The 13,324-nt window shown below is 48.9% G+C and overlaps 1 protein-coding gene across 1 annotated transcript in view; it reads right to left on the reverse strand.

The window, feature by feature from the left end:
- Positions 1–939: 939 nt before the first annotated feature.
- CASTOR2 (cytosolic arginine sensor for mTORC1 subunit 2) overlaps positions 940–13,324 on the reverse strand; it is a 124,260-nt gene continuing 111,875 nt past the window's right edge. The window contains exons 3-9 of the mRNA XM_075169016.1: positions 11,946–12,139; positions 11,029–11,161; positions 9,574–9,697; positions 8,892–9,002; positions 7,455–7,537; positions 5,913–6,007; positions 940–1,867 (exon numbers count right to left, since the gene is read on the reverse strand). Of these exons, the coding sequence (XP_075025117.1) occupies positions 1,802–1,867; positions 5,913–6,007; positions 7,455–7,537; positions 8,892–9,002; positions 9,574–9,697; positions 11,029–11,161; positions 11,946–12,139 (806 nt within the window). The 3' untranslated portion in view covers positions 940–1,801. The remainder of the gene's footprint in view (positions 1,868–5,912; positions 6,008–7,454; positions 7,538–8,891; positions 9,003–9,573; positions 9,698–11,028; positions 11,162–11,945; positions 12,140–13,324) is intronic.

The raw sequence follows: 13,324 nt of genomic DNA on the forward strand, positions 1-13,324 counted from the left end.
GTTTGCATGTCCTACGCACCAGTATAAACCTGTTTGCATGTCCTACGCACCAGTATAAACCATGTCCGTGGCATGACCGCAGGTGCTTGCTTACGGCCTCCAGATTAACGCAAAACCCTGGCTCAAACCTGCAAGACGCGGCCTCAGGAAAACCATGCTAGAGGCTGTCTCTTGAGCAAGGCTGGAAAGCCCTTATTAAAACTGTAAGACCTGCAATTTCTTCATATCAAAAATGCAATTGGAAGAAGTCCAGAAATGCAAGAAATCCTTGGGCTCCTAACCGTAAAAGCAGAGTCCTCTGCAGACGGCTTCTGCTTTCCCCCACCCCTCGCGGCACGGTCACAGCGTGGTGCAGACTGCTGGTACCCACGTCTTGGGTGACGTTTGCTCTCCCGGCACGGGTCACCGCAGTCTTCCACGGTGCTGGGAGTGGCTGTGGGCACGATTCGGAGGCGGGTGCCACCACGGGCCTCGAGGCCTGGCTCCTGCTGGCCCGCAGCTTTGGCTCAAGCCAGGAGCAAACAGACTGCGGCTGCCTCATGGTAAAAGCCCACATCACCTTCTCGTGACAGGACCAGAAGGAACTGCCTCAGGTTTTATGCGTTTTCAGCACCTTCTGCTTTTGAAGGGCTGCCCGCTGAACCCAATGGAAAAACCCTGGGAGCCAAGAACCCAGCTGGCGGTGATTTCCACCCTGGTGATGAAGGAGCTGATGAAAAACCGCAGGAGGGTCCCAGCAGGGCTTGGGCACCCTCCTGGCCCTGGTGGGGACAACCCGCTGCAGCTCTTGGCCGAGGTGGCCTGGGATGTGCAGGAGCAGCCACCCAGGGACCCCGGGCAATGCTTCGTGTCCCCGTGAACGTGCACAAAGCGGGTGAAAAAAAGCCCGTGGGGACAGGAGAAGAGACACCTCCCTTCCTCTCGCTGGCCCTGGGGGGACAAGGGCTCGGGATGGCTCTGATGTGGGGGCGAGGGGACAGCAGCTGCCCTGGGGCAGGGGACATGGCGGGAGGACGCTGGGGGCGGCGGGAGGGTGACTGGGGAAAACTGAGCTAAAACAGCCAAGATTCAATGCAGACAGAAGTCTGGGTGGCACCACCTGCCAGGAGGTGGCCAGAGCAACGCTCCCCCTGCCCAGGTTTTCTCTGAGCAGCCGGGCTTTAACTGCAGGGAGAAAGGGAGAATTCAAACAACGGGATATTTTCCCCTTTTCCAACGCCAAAGAGTTTTGCCAGGGGAAACAGAACCCAATTCCCATCCTATCTCAACACAGGCAATGACGGACGGTCCTCAGAAAGTCTGATGCGAGGAGACAAGCCAGCACTATGCGACGTCTTTTCTGTTTAATTCCACATTTCATTTTGTTTACGGTTTTCAGGGCTTTCTCCGAGCAAGCGGCCCGGCCGACCCAGCCCTCGGCAGAGCGCCCGCGCGTGCGGCCATCCGCGCCGCCGCGCTTCGGGGAGGGACGGGTGTCCCCGGGCAGCTCCTTCCACACCGAGAACACGGGCAGGTTACACTTCGCCTGGGAGCTGAACGTCAGGAAACCGTCTGAACTCCCTTTCCTCCTGCCCCTCATTCATAAATTTAATAAAATAACAATAATAATAATAATAATAATAATTAAAACAAAGGCTTATTGGAGCTGTTTCTGCTCAACTTTCCACAGTCTCTTTTCATGTCACTCTCTGGAATCAGATTTTTCAAGAAATACTGTGAGAAAAAAAGAATAATAATAATAATTATAATAATAATAATAATTATAATAATAAAAAGCATCTGGAACCAGCTCAGAAGTTTTCTAATGCTTTTCAGCTTGACTGACTTGGAGTGCATTGACCACACCGTTTATATTTTCTTCAGGTACCTGCAAGAAAACAAAAAGAAAGGTCACGCTCTAGCAAAAGCCAGGGAGGGGCGACAAGGAAATCAGAGGCAGGAGACGAAGCCAGAAGAGTCCCAAGGAGCCAGGTACTTTGCTGCTGGACACCTGAACTCCCCTGAGAAAGGACTCCATCTACAAGAGACGCCCTCCGGTTCAAAAGCGTTAACCCGTGGTACCCAAGGAGCAAACTTTGCAAGTGAGATCTGGCTGGTTTCTGTCTGTAGGGTGGGTGCTGGGGGGGAGGCAACTGGTTTGGGGCTTTCCTTTCCTTCTCCTCTTCCTCTCCCCTCCTTTCCCTTCCTTTGGTTGGTAAAGCATTTGTACGCCAGGAGCTCGCTCATGCAAGGTGCCTGTGCTGATGGATTTATGTGGCTGCCCAAGGGCTCCGTGAGGCTCTCCGGAGCATCCTACAGGTTTGGGACCCGTAAGTGTGGGTGGGGAGACCACGTCGGGTGACAGGGGAACATGTCCATCAAAAGAAGAGGAGAACTGCCAGTCTGCTTGTGGTGGGGGGTCCCGGATGGTGCGGTGTAGCACCTGAGCTTTCTTATCCAGTCTTGTGATGAGATTTAACCGCAGAAGTCCATATACAAAATTATTAGTGGGTGTCTTTTCACACTTACTGCAAGAAAAAACCCTTGTAACAGAAGATGCCAAAGAGCGATCGTCGTCGGAGAAAAGAACATCTCAAGCAAAGTTACATCAGACAGAAAAGAGGCGTCTGGCCGTTACACAAACTCAAAGACGACACTCCGGGGACAGGCAGTAACAGCTCTTGGAAAGTGGAAAGGGGACTGAGGGGAAAATAAATTATCTGTGAGCTGCTGCAAGAAGCCAAAATAATTCACGTTAAGCAAGTTGAAGAAGGGACTGTCTCCTCTGCGAGGTACTTGAGTCCTTGGCCAGGAGTACAATACCTGGATTCATTGGACACCCTCCAGAGCTCAGACAGTGGAAATACAACTGGACTGTGATTTTCTGCAAGGCTTTTAACAAAACTGAGGAAAAAAACACAGGAGAAATAACAAGAAAAATGTTCAGTTTTCCAATGGGAAGATGGAATAGGAGCGGCTAACTCTGATGATGTGTGAACAAAAGTCAGCTGGGGGAAGAAAATAATCTTAAAAAAACCATACAGCAAATTCTTCTGGGTTAGGAAGAAAACCCCAGCAAACCTCCACCGCAGGGAATAGGACTTTGAGACAGGACTCTCCACTGCCTCCCCGCCATCGTTCTTCCCAGAACATTGAACGCTGCAGTGCAAGAAGCTGTACGACTCTTTGCCTCTCCAGAAGATAATGAGAAAAGACACAGGAATCAATTTTGCAAAACACACGTTCTTAGCCAGCCCCAGCGGATGATCAGCGGGTCTCCCCACACGCCCCTTCAGTGCAGGAGCAGGAGGAAGCAGAACCGGCCAGTTCTGGCCAACCGGCTCTGACCTGCACGGGCCCACCTCCTCACTTAAAGACAACGGGCTGATCCCTCATTCACCGCTTGACTCCCTGAACGTCAAGGAAATGGTATCAATCATACCACAAATGTTTGGGCCGCATTTTCTCCAGGACAGATGTGCGAACAGTTTTGATTTGTAGGACACATCCTACTTTGCCACCAGTGGCAAGTCCTACCCCTCTCTGCCCCTTAGAAAAGATCCCTATCCCAGGGCAGCTGGTGCCACATCTTCACTTCTCAGCTGCAGGGCAGGTCCAAGCATCTACCCTGAAGGGACACTAAAGCTCCAAACTACATCCCAGATGCAAAATGCTGGTGAAGAAGAGCAAGATACCTCTCAGCATGAGGCAGAGCAGAGCACCTGGAAAGGGACTCTTCTCCCTTGCTCTCTCTAGAGGGAGCTGGAAACCGTGGCTCTTTCCAGCCCGACCTGTGTCACCCAGGGGACACACCAGAGACCTGGAGGTTCCCCTCTCAGCATTGTCTCCCAAAGGGATTTCTTCTCAAGCACAGGTCCCAATTTCCAGGGCAAACTTCTACAACTACGGCATGGCAGGAAGACCTGAGTGTTAACACCCAGGTCAAATAAAACATTAAGCAACAAAAAACACCTTGAGATGCACAGGAGAAAAAAGATCAGGTCAAAGGGAACAACAAGCTTTTATAAAGCACTCTAAATTCTTGACAACAAGTACTGAACAACCTTAAATAAAGAAAGGGAGGATGTAGAGAAAGGATGTACTTAGACCTTGAGAAATGTCACTAGAAGTCAAGGTGTCTGGGTAGCAAAGTTAGGGAAGACACAACAAAATCTAGATCAGGGTCTTGCCCAACAAAACCAACCTAGAGCCAGCAAGCACACAGCCCAGCCACCATGCTCGGAGCAAAGGCAAGGGAGGGCTTGAAATGCACCTTCCACACGGTGGAAGGATTTGACAGCTAGAATAGCACCGTCCAGATGAAAAGGCTTTTAAAACCGTACAAAAAAAACCCAGCAAGTAGCAAGGAAAATGCTAAAATACTGATTTGAGTAAGGAAGATCTGCAGACCTTAGGGCATGGCCCAAACAATACCCTGGCAGCTGCTCGGAGGCAGGGATCTGCTGGGCTCGGGTACAGCAGGATGAGACACTTTCAAAAGGCGGAGCTGCCTGCAGAGTCATCACAATTGTATGGCACAAGTTTTAAGTGAAATATCTATTTTAACCGACAGGGCTTAGCTCTCCAGATATTGCTTGACAACTAGAAGCACTCTGCACCTTGTGCTCTGCACAGAAAGCATGCACCTGGGGCCACAACAACAGGTAGGAATGTGAGGCAAAGCTAACAGTATTGATTTTAAAATGGTGTTTTATTAGCTTATCTTATCAGCACAGTTAATATTCAAGAAAATAAGACAAATATATATAACACTTTGACCTTTGCTATCTGGAATAATATTTACTTTTACTCTTTATACACATGACCTATAGGCTGCAAATGGTTCACACCAACTGTGAAAAACCAAAGTGATTAGCTGAAAAAACCCACCTTGAACTCATTGGAGCTTTTACAGGTCAAAAGTAGGGCCTGAGCAGTGAATTTACAGTGATGAAAGGAGAAATATAATGCAAGAAAGGACACATTTAAGAAAAAAGAACGAAAAGCACAAAGCAGCTGAGTTTTGTTAGCTTTATTAGCACATGGGCTACCGACTCCCTCCCTCAGGACTTGGGGAATGGGCTCCAAGTCAAATGCCATCCTGTTTGTGGCTACAGGCATAGCAATTTTCCATTTTCAGGGAAATTCCTCATTTTTGAGGATGTCCTATAGAGCCAAAGGAAGAGCAGAGGTAGGCCTAGAAGGTAAAATATCCGCCAGTAGAAAAGAGAAGAGAACCCTGCGCGAATAGCAAGCCCCTCGTGCTGATGACTGTGCTGCAACTGCTTAAGGGCACTTGGGAGAACAAACATGGCAACACCCTTCTCTGCTTCAAAATCACCTTCCCTTGCTGTGCTGCCCACTATTGCTCTTTTACCAAAGGCCTACACCATGAGGAGGATGATGCAGGGACAGCAGAGCTAATCAGGACTCACAGATGGGTCTCAAAACACAAAGGTTAGGGCTATGCTGGTACCAAGAGATGAAGGCAAGGGTCTGCTATTGGGAAACTCTCCAAAAAGTTCCCCAGACACAAAGGCACCCTCCTGAGAGCCTGGAGCCTCCGACTACGTTTGCAGGAAAATGGGGGAAAAAAAATTATTATTTCTAATAAAAGATAGTGACACAGTGAAAGAGACTGCTCAGGGAGGTCGTGGAGTCTCCATCGCTGCAGGTCTTTAAGGACCGAGACCAGCGTTTTGCAAGACCGACACTCCCCAACGCGGCTCTGCCTTGGGGTAGGGCTGGGCTTGGTTCTGGAGCCTCTGACCCAGGGCAGTGACAGCCAGGAGGCTGGGGAGAAGCATCTGCTGGGCTACGTCAGAGCAAAGGCACTCCAACAAGCTCTCCAGATGGGAAATGATGTTCTCATCGTGAGTTTTCTCCCAGGGAAAAGATCACCCCTATTCCAAAGAAGCTGTCTTGATACTCACCAATGCGTGATCAAACTTAAAAGTACTGATGTAGTAGGCTGGGATGTCGGCTGCGGCCAAAGGCTCAGAAATCTGAGCGACAATTCCACATTCATCTGTGGGGGAGATAAAAAAATCAATCGTCGTCTGAACGGCACCTGTCAGTCTCGCAGAACTCCCGGGTCTCGCCAGCTCCGCGCTTATACAGGGAGGAGTTTGTCTTCACAACCTCCAGTCAGAAGGGATCTCTGTAGTAAAATGTGTTCTTTCTCACAGAACCAGGCTCTTCGGGCCACCACGATACATTGCACATTTGTTTTTATTGCCTTCTTTTTGTTAAAGGGAAATGTAAATCCCCCAAAGGCACAAAACATTGGTACGGGAATGATTTGCAGAGGTCCAAAGAAAGGCAATTAATGACGTTCAGGAAGGAAGCACCAAAAACAGTCTCATATACCCTTAACCTCCATTTTTCTCTTTAGTTGTTGCCATTGAACACTTTGCCCTGCATCTGAGAGAGGAGATGCTGACCTGCTGGTCTGCCTGGACACATGGTTCCTAGACAACAAACTACCACAGCCCCTGAGACAGGATTTCACGCCAATTTAAATGGTTCATCTGTCCCGTTTATCACAGATCAATGCTATATTATTTCCAGATGAAATCTGAGTTTCACTGATCCAAATTGAACATTTCAACTTGATTGTAAGCTAACATATTTAAACATCGCATATTTAGGGGACTGGTAGGTGTCCCGATGTCCCATCAATGACGTACACCATGTCATTTCTACATACTTTGCCTCTAAGATGCATAAAGAGAAGGTGCATGAAAATTTCCTCCTTTTGATTGCCTGGTGTAGAAGTTGCGATTAAATATAAAAATTGGCCAAACATTTTTCAGAAATGTTCTTGAAGCCTGTATTTTGTAACTGTTTTGAGACCATGGGAAGGAGCCCCAGTGTTTTCTGAAGATCAGGCCTTCGTTGCAGTATTCAGATCGGACTCCTTAAAATTACAGGGGACATAAAAATAACAAGAACATTTCTGCAGACGTGAAGCATTTGCTCTGTGCTAGATCCAATATTCTTTTGAGTAGAGAAAACGTTTGCAGCACTGGATATGAATAGGACTCCCACTTGGACCGCTATAAATCTATCCTAGATCGACTAAAGCCACAGAGTTGCCCAAGGACTGCACCGGAGTACGACAGTGCCTTCTGACCACTGATTTCAGTAATCTGCAATGCATTCCCAAGCCATCTTTTTGCCCACTTTTTCTCTTTAAACAAAGACCCAGCTGTAGCTGTAGCTCCAAAGTCCAGCAGATAAATGCGATTTAAGTGGAGCTGTCAAGCATGTAGCACTTTCAAAAGTATATTTAGAAGCCTGACTTATTAGGTAGGAGTCAGACTCCGCCTGTTTGAAAATCTCAGCTTGCAAAGTCATGTTAAGCTGCTGGCTCTTAAAAAGCCTCAGCCTCAGATGGATTTTTCCATCATCCTTGAAGGCCCCGAGGCGACTGACTACCTGTGCACCAACTGATCCCCCAAATGTTTACCTACCGAAGCCAAGAGGCTGCCCACCAATCCGCACCATCTTCCAGAGTTCGCCAGATGCACTTGTAAACAACAAATTATTAGGAAATCTGTAAAGGAAAAGGAACACCAAACGTGGCAATTAAAACACAGCAGTGTGTCAGATTCTGCCTGCGGGGCTGCTGCTGTTCCTGTATCCCTGCGCTGCTTGAAGCCAACAATAGCGGCGGCGGCAGCTCGGGCAAACCGAGAGGACAGAAGGCAAGCAGGACAGATGCACCTGCCTGCCCCTCCAGATGTCCCTGGTAAAGCAGCATCTGATGCTGGGAGTGCGCACAGGCAAAAGAAAAAGATTTCTAAGAAACGGGCCATGCCCAAGCTTTACAAACGTTGAGACTGTTAATCTGAAGGCCTGATCTGAGCTGCATTTAGGGGCAGAGTATGTTTTCATCCCTACTCTCTTAGGAACGTGAACGGCGACCACTGTTTCTGTGTCTAAGCATCATCAGTGCTTTTTCCCACAGCGTGCCAGGGAGGTCCCTGGGATCCCTGCAGAGATCCCCATTTCTTAGCGGGGGAAAGACGACCAGTGGCTGCGAGGCTTGCCCAAGGTCAAGCAGGCAGCCTGTGACAGAGAAGGAATTGGCTGCCCAGCTTCCCCAAGCACCAGGCTGCTGCTCCAACCCTCTAGCCTCTCCTGAAGGCAGGCAGAGGTTTAATCCAATTAAGGTCGAAGCAACTTTCAAGAGGGCAATTAATAGTTTGCAAAACAAGTCCCTAGGGCAGGCAAGAATCAAAACCAAACACTGCACTGTGTGTCAAAAGCAAATCTATGCATTGCATCTCGGTGCAGCACCCTGTCCAGCCTCCAGACCTCCAGCCTTCTGTGATGTGAAGCTGCAGAAGCACACACACACACACAAACAGGCTGATATTTGCTCCCTAGCTGATTTTCTCCTTGCCCAACAAAGGAGTCATGGGCTCCCGCTGCACAGGGATGACTCAGTACGTTATCATCACAACGAGACTCCGCAGCAAGCCCAGACGTGTAAAAGCAAAGCGGGAGGACAGCATCACTGACGTCCCCACCCTACTTTTGGCCTTTAGCAGTAAAACTTCAACCACGTACACCAGATTTTTGGAGGTTTTGCTCTTAAAAGCACAACTACTGAACAATGGAATAAAAAGGTCAGAATCCTTTACTCCAGTGTTCCCCTTTCAAAAGTGAGATAACCCTACATTACATTGGCTTGTGATTTCACTGAGGGCTTGGACAGACAAGCCCAAAATTCAGGAGCTGGAACTAACATGCCAGACTTCACTCAGAAAAGTGACAGGGTACATGACAGCCATGCAATGAGGCTCCCAAGAATTAACATGGAGGAGCTTAAGCTGCTTCCTGCTCCTTTGAGAACATCCCAGGTGCTTTTTTGGGGTCCAGGAGACCCTAAGACCAAAGCTCACCTCTGCTGTGTCTGGACATCCATGACCAAGGAGATGTAACCCTCAATGAGAGAAAAGGAGAAAAAGCGAATATGTCCCGAGTCTTCGTTGCCCACCACCGAGTCTTTTACTCTGAAGAAACAGAAGAGAACAGCATTAACTGCGGCTAGAAGAGCAAAGCAAGGCTTTTAAAGCAGATGTAGCCAGTGAAACCAGAAATGTTCAAACACTGACTTAGGGAAGTGCGGCTGAGTCCTGTCACATTATACTGCTTTTCATTTTTTTGATTTTGCAAGGGAAAAAAATGCCAGTCCCCACAATCGACAAAACTCTTCCATCCCTGCCCCAAGGGCCTCTCGCAGGAGGCTGGGGGCCAGGAGCCACAGGCACAGCCAGCCGTACGACCCCCGGTCATACGTGGAGATGCCGCACATTGATCACATTGCTACTCTTAGCTTAAATCTGAAAAGGCTCAGCTTTCCAAAGCCAGCGGATGTCTTGGGGCACCCTCAATCTCCTATTTGGCTTCCACCTGTCAGGACAACCCTCCTGAGCCTGTGAAACCTCCCTCCCCAAGCGCAGAGCACCGCAGCAGCGTAAGGCCACAGCAGATCCCTGGGCATCCTGGAGGAGCAATGTCAATTTGTGCCTCCAGACGCCGGCCGCAGCTCCCCCGGGAGCCCGTCTCCCTGCCGGGACCTACCCATTGGAGTAAAACATGACATCCATTAGGAGTGTAGCAACAGCGGGAAGGGTATCTGGATCCAGGCTGGTGACGCAGAACATATTACTCGGACTGGAAAGGGGGTGAATGACAGGCCTCTGAACTGGAAGAGACACACAGAGACATACACAATATGAAGCCACGTCTGCAGCAGGTTCACATCCCACCGGACACGTTATCCACACACCGGCAGCGGCCGCAGAGAAGACTGAGAGTGGTGGTAAGAAAGTTCCTCATTGCTGAAGCCCTGCTGGCTCCCAGACAGGGACCGAGGAGCCTGGGGACAACTTGTTCTTGCGGTGTCCTCCCCGGGGTACCGGGTGAGATCCTCCCCAGCACCCTGCCCTGCGCGCAGGGGCACAGGTCAGCTCTCTGCTCGTAGGGGCTTTCAGGCCATCGGGTGCATCCACATGAGACAAGGGGCAAGCTAAAGGAGGTGCCAACACAAACTGAAAAGTAGAAATAAATTCAGGCTTCCACCATTTAAAAGGCAGGGCTATGGAAGGCATTTCTCCAGCTGTGGTTGCTGGCAGTATACCCTCTTTTCCTCCTTTCCGGGGGCCTATTTTGCCATAATTTCTACAAAAATTAAAAACCAGCTGACACACAGCAGCTTGGCAAACACACTCGCAGCCAGCAGCTGAGAAGCAGCCGGTATTTAGGCATGCAACTATTAAACACAGCGACACAGCGAATTGCATACCTGTGCATAATCAACGTGCGTTTCGCTGTGCCCTTCCTTCATGCTTTTTGTATAAGGCTCATTTTCTTAAACGAGATTATCTATAGCTATCAAGTGATGAGGCTGAGAGGCACTTCATAAGAACTGATCCCTGCTCTGTTTGGTTATCGGCACAAAATTGCACACAGGTGTGTAGGTAAACATATGTATTTAAGTAGTTCCTCTTCCTGATTGTGCCCTTCGCTTGATGCTTGTTCCTCTAGACTGGAAGCACCCTAAGGTTCTGTACAGCCCTGGGCTGACAGTGGCCTTGATCCTGAAGTGTGGAAGTTGAACAACAGTATTCTCTGTGCATCAATCATTGCAAGACTTAAACAAGCTTTTATATAACCCATTTTCCTTTGAAATGCTGAAACATGGAAGTATGGGCTACAGACAATGTTATTTTTGCAGCTGAAATGAAGTGTATTTTAATTTTCTGTCCTACAAAAGGCATGTCTCCTCTAGAAACGTGAAACTAGCATTAAAAGGCTTCAATTCAGCAAAGCTCATCAGCGTTGCTGAGAAAGTTAAGCACCTACTCAAATCCTTGGTTGAACTAGGATAGACTCAGGCATGTGTTAAGATAGCTCGTTATCTTACAACAGGATAAACATCCACCAAAACGCTGAAGGAAGGTAGGAGGCAGACTTTCACCCCCATGTGTCATGGAGACCAACTGCCTGGCAAGCCGAGCCCATGTTGGTCCTTACCCAGTTTTGGTTTGACAAATCCATTCGTTATCCCAAGGTCATCAGCAGCCACTGTCTCCCCATTCACTACTCGGAGGATGGTGAACTCGGCAGCCAGCGTGTGCATCACGAAGGGCAGGTCTCGCTCACGTACCTGAAGTTGACAACAGGATTAGCTCGTGACGGTACGCACCAGGAGCGAGAGTACGCTGCAGTGGAGGTTACGTACTCTCGGGGCACAGAAAGGTGGACACATCTCTCCTGCTTGAGCCGGCGGGTGTGTAAGGATAATTACCATCTGCATGCGTGTCTGGGGAAGCACATTTGGTGATATCACTGCAAATACCAGCAGGATTAAGCACCACAGTGCTTTTAAGACTGTGGAAAGAGTGTGGAGACTTCTAAGAGGGAGATGCTTCACCTCCTTTCCAGCATCCCTTCAAGAACTCAGCAGTGCCTGTTCTTCAGCCTTGTTTCCTAAGGAAATAAAGCTTACGTGGTCGTGCCCTGTGCGCGTGCACACACGTGTGTGAGATGGAAGACAGCTGTCTGTCTATCCCCAAAACAACTTTGGAGTCTCTTGGCCGTCATCAGCCAACCTGACAGCAGACACTACGTTCCTCTAACTCTCAGAAAACCGATGTCTGAGTGATGGTGGGAAATGCTGCCAGGGCCTCCATTAAGGGAGAGACTGCAGTGTGGGCTCAGCACTCTCATTAGACACCAGATAACCCATACCAACAAATGCCTCATCCCGTGGGAGAAGCTCCTGAGATGTCAGAGAGCCTAACTACAAGGCACAGAGCTCTGGGGAAAGCAGACTTTGGTACTTCTGCTGCTACCCAAACAACCTGTTCCCAGAAATGTCATTAAATCTGCCCAACTGAACTTTCATCTGGTGGCAGATAACTCTGCCTGGTCCTCTCATGTCCTCTTACCAGGATGAAGTCCGTCTGATAAGTGGAGAGCATGAACACTGAGATGTTTTGGTCAGCTAGGGGTGCTATTACTGACTTGGCAATTTTGGTCACTCCGATGGGCTGGGAGCCGGAGAAGCCACCTCCGCCAGACACCACGTTGAGGGCAAGCCATGTCGCATCGGCCACGCTCAAGTGTTCTGAGGAAGGGAGCTCTGCAAAGAGACAGAGGGGGAGGACAGAGGTTTGTTTTAGAGGCAGAGAAAGTCAGGTCCACCACCTGGTCCATATGTGGTTAGCACAGACCTCAGTGCAAGGAATGAGATGAGCCCACGTATCCAGCCAACCTCCTGGGCTGCCCACGCTGCTTCACAGGTTGGTACTAGGCTGTTTTTAGATATACTGATTGCACCAACTTCCACTGTGGGATTCATACAGATTTTCAAGGACAACACAGGGAATTACACGAGCCTCGGCCATTCACTCGGGTGCCGGTGACCAGCACTGCTGACTTCCCCATGTGGAAACAGCCTGAGGTCCTTGACTTAACTTGAATCTCCCCTATCACACAATTTCTCCAAACACTTCACTCAAGCTTTTCTGGTCTCTTTTGTTTCCTTCTTCCTGCTCTAAATGCAAATTTTGTTCTCCTGGATTTGAGATGGAGGTTGAAGAGCAGCCTGGGCACTAGCCCAAGACTTGGGAGATGCAGAGCAGGTACCTATGCATTTGCAGGCTGCTGCCTCCACTTCTAAAGCAGAAGACAAGAGCTGCACAGCTCTGTAAGGGGTGGATGGTGTACATACACACCAGAGATTACAAGGTGATCACATACTAAGAAAATTGAAATCTTTTAAGTATAACCCCAGTTCCATTCCATTTGCTTTTAGTCTATTGTGATTAAGTAGTTAAAAATCTGCAGCTAAACCACTTAATACAAACTATTAACTGTTTTAAAGAAACCTTAATGTATTAACAGCCCATAAAACCAGACGTGGACTCTGGAATGAAGGCATAAACTTCTCTAAGATTCCCTGGACTTTGGATTTTGGTTTGGCAAATTATAGAAACAAACAGTTCAGATCCAGATCCAGACTTACAAATACATAATCCCAGTTAAATCTACTTGGCGTAAGGAACCTGACCTCAGACACAGATCCAGCCAGCAAAGACACAGCGGAGGTCCCAGCAGAAACCTACACACTTTGCTTAGAGGTTAGGTGCAGCCCAGCAGTCCGAAAGCATAAATCCCAGTATTGCTGCTCTTGCAGTCAGCGCCCTGGCACCGTAGGCAAGCCACTTCATGTCTCCATACCCACGTTTCCTACTCTGTCCACCCACTCCTGGCTCCTCCACGCAGCATCCTTTCCTTCTCCCTCAGCGAGACCTTTGGGAGCTGT

Source organism: Calonectris borealis, chromosome 19, assembly GCF_964195595.1.
Source record: "Calonectris borealis chromosome 19, bCalBor7.hap1.2, whole genome shotgun sequence".
NCBI lineage: Eukaryota > Metazoa > Chordata > Aves > Procellariiformes > Procellariidae > Calonectris > Calonectris borealis.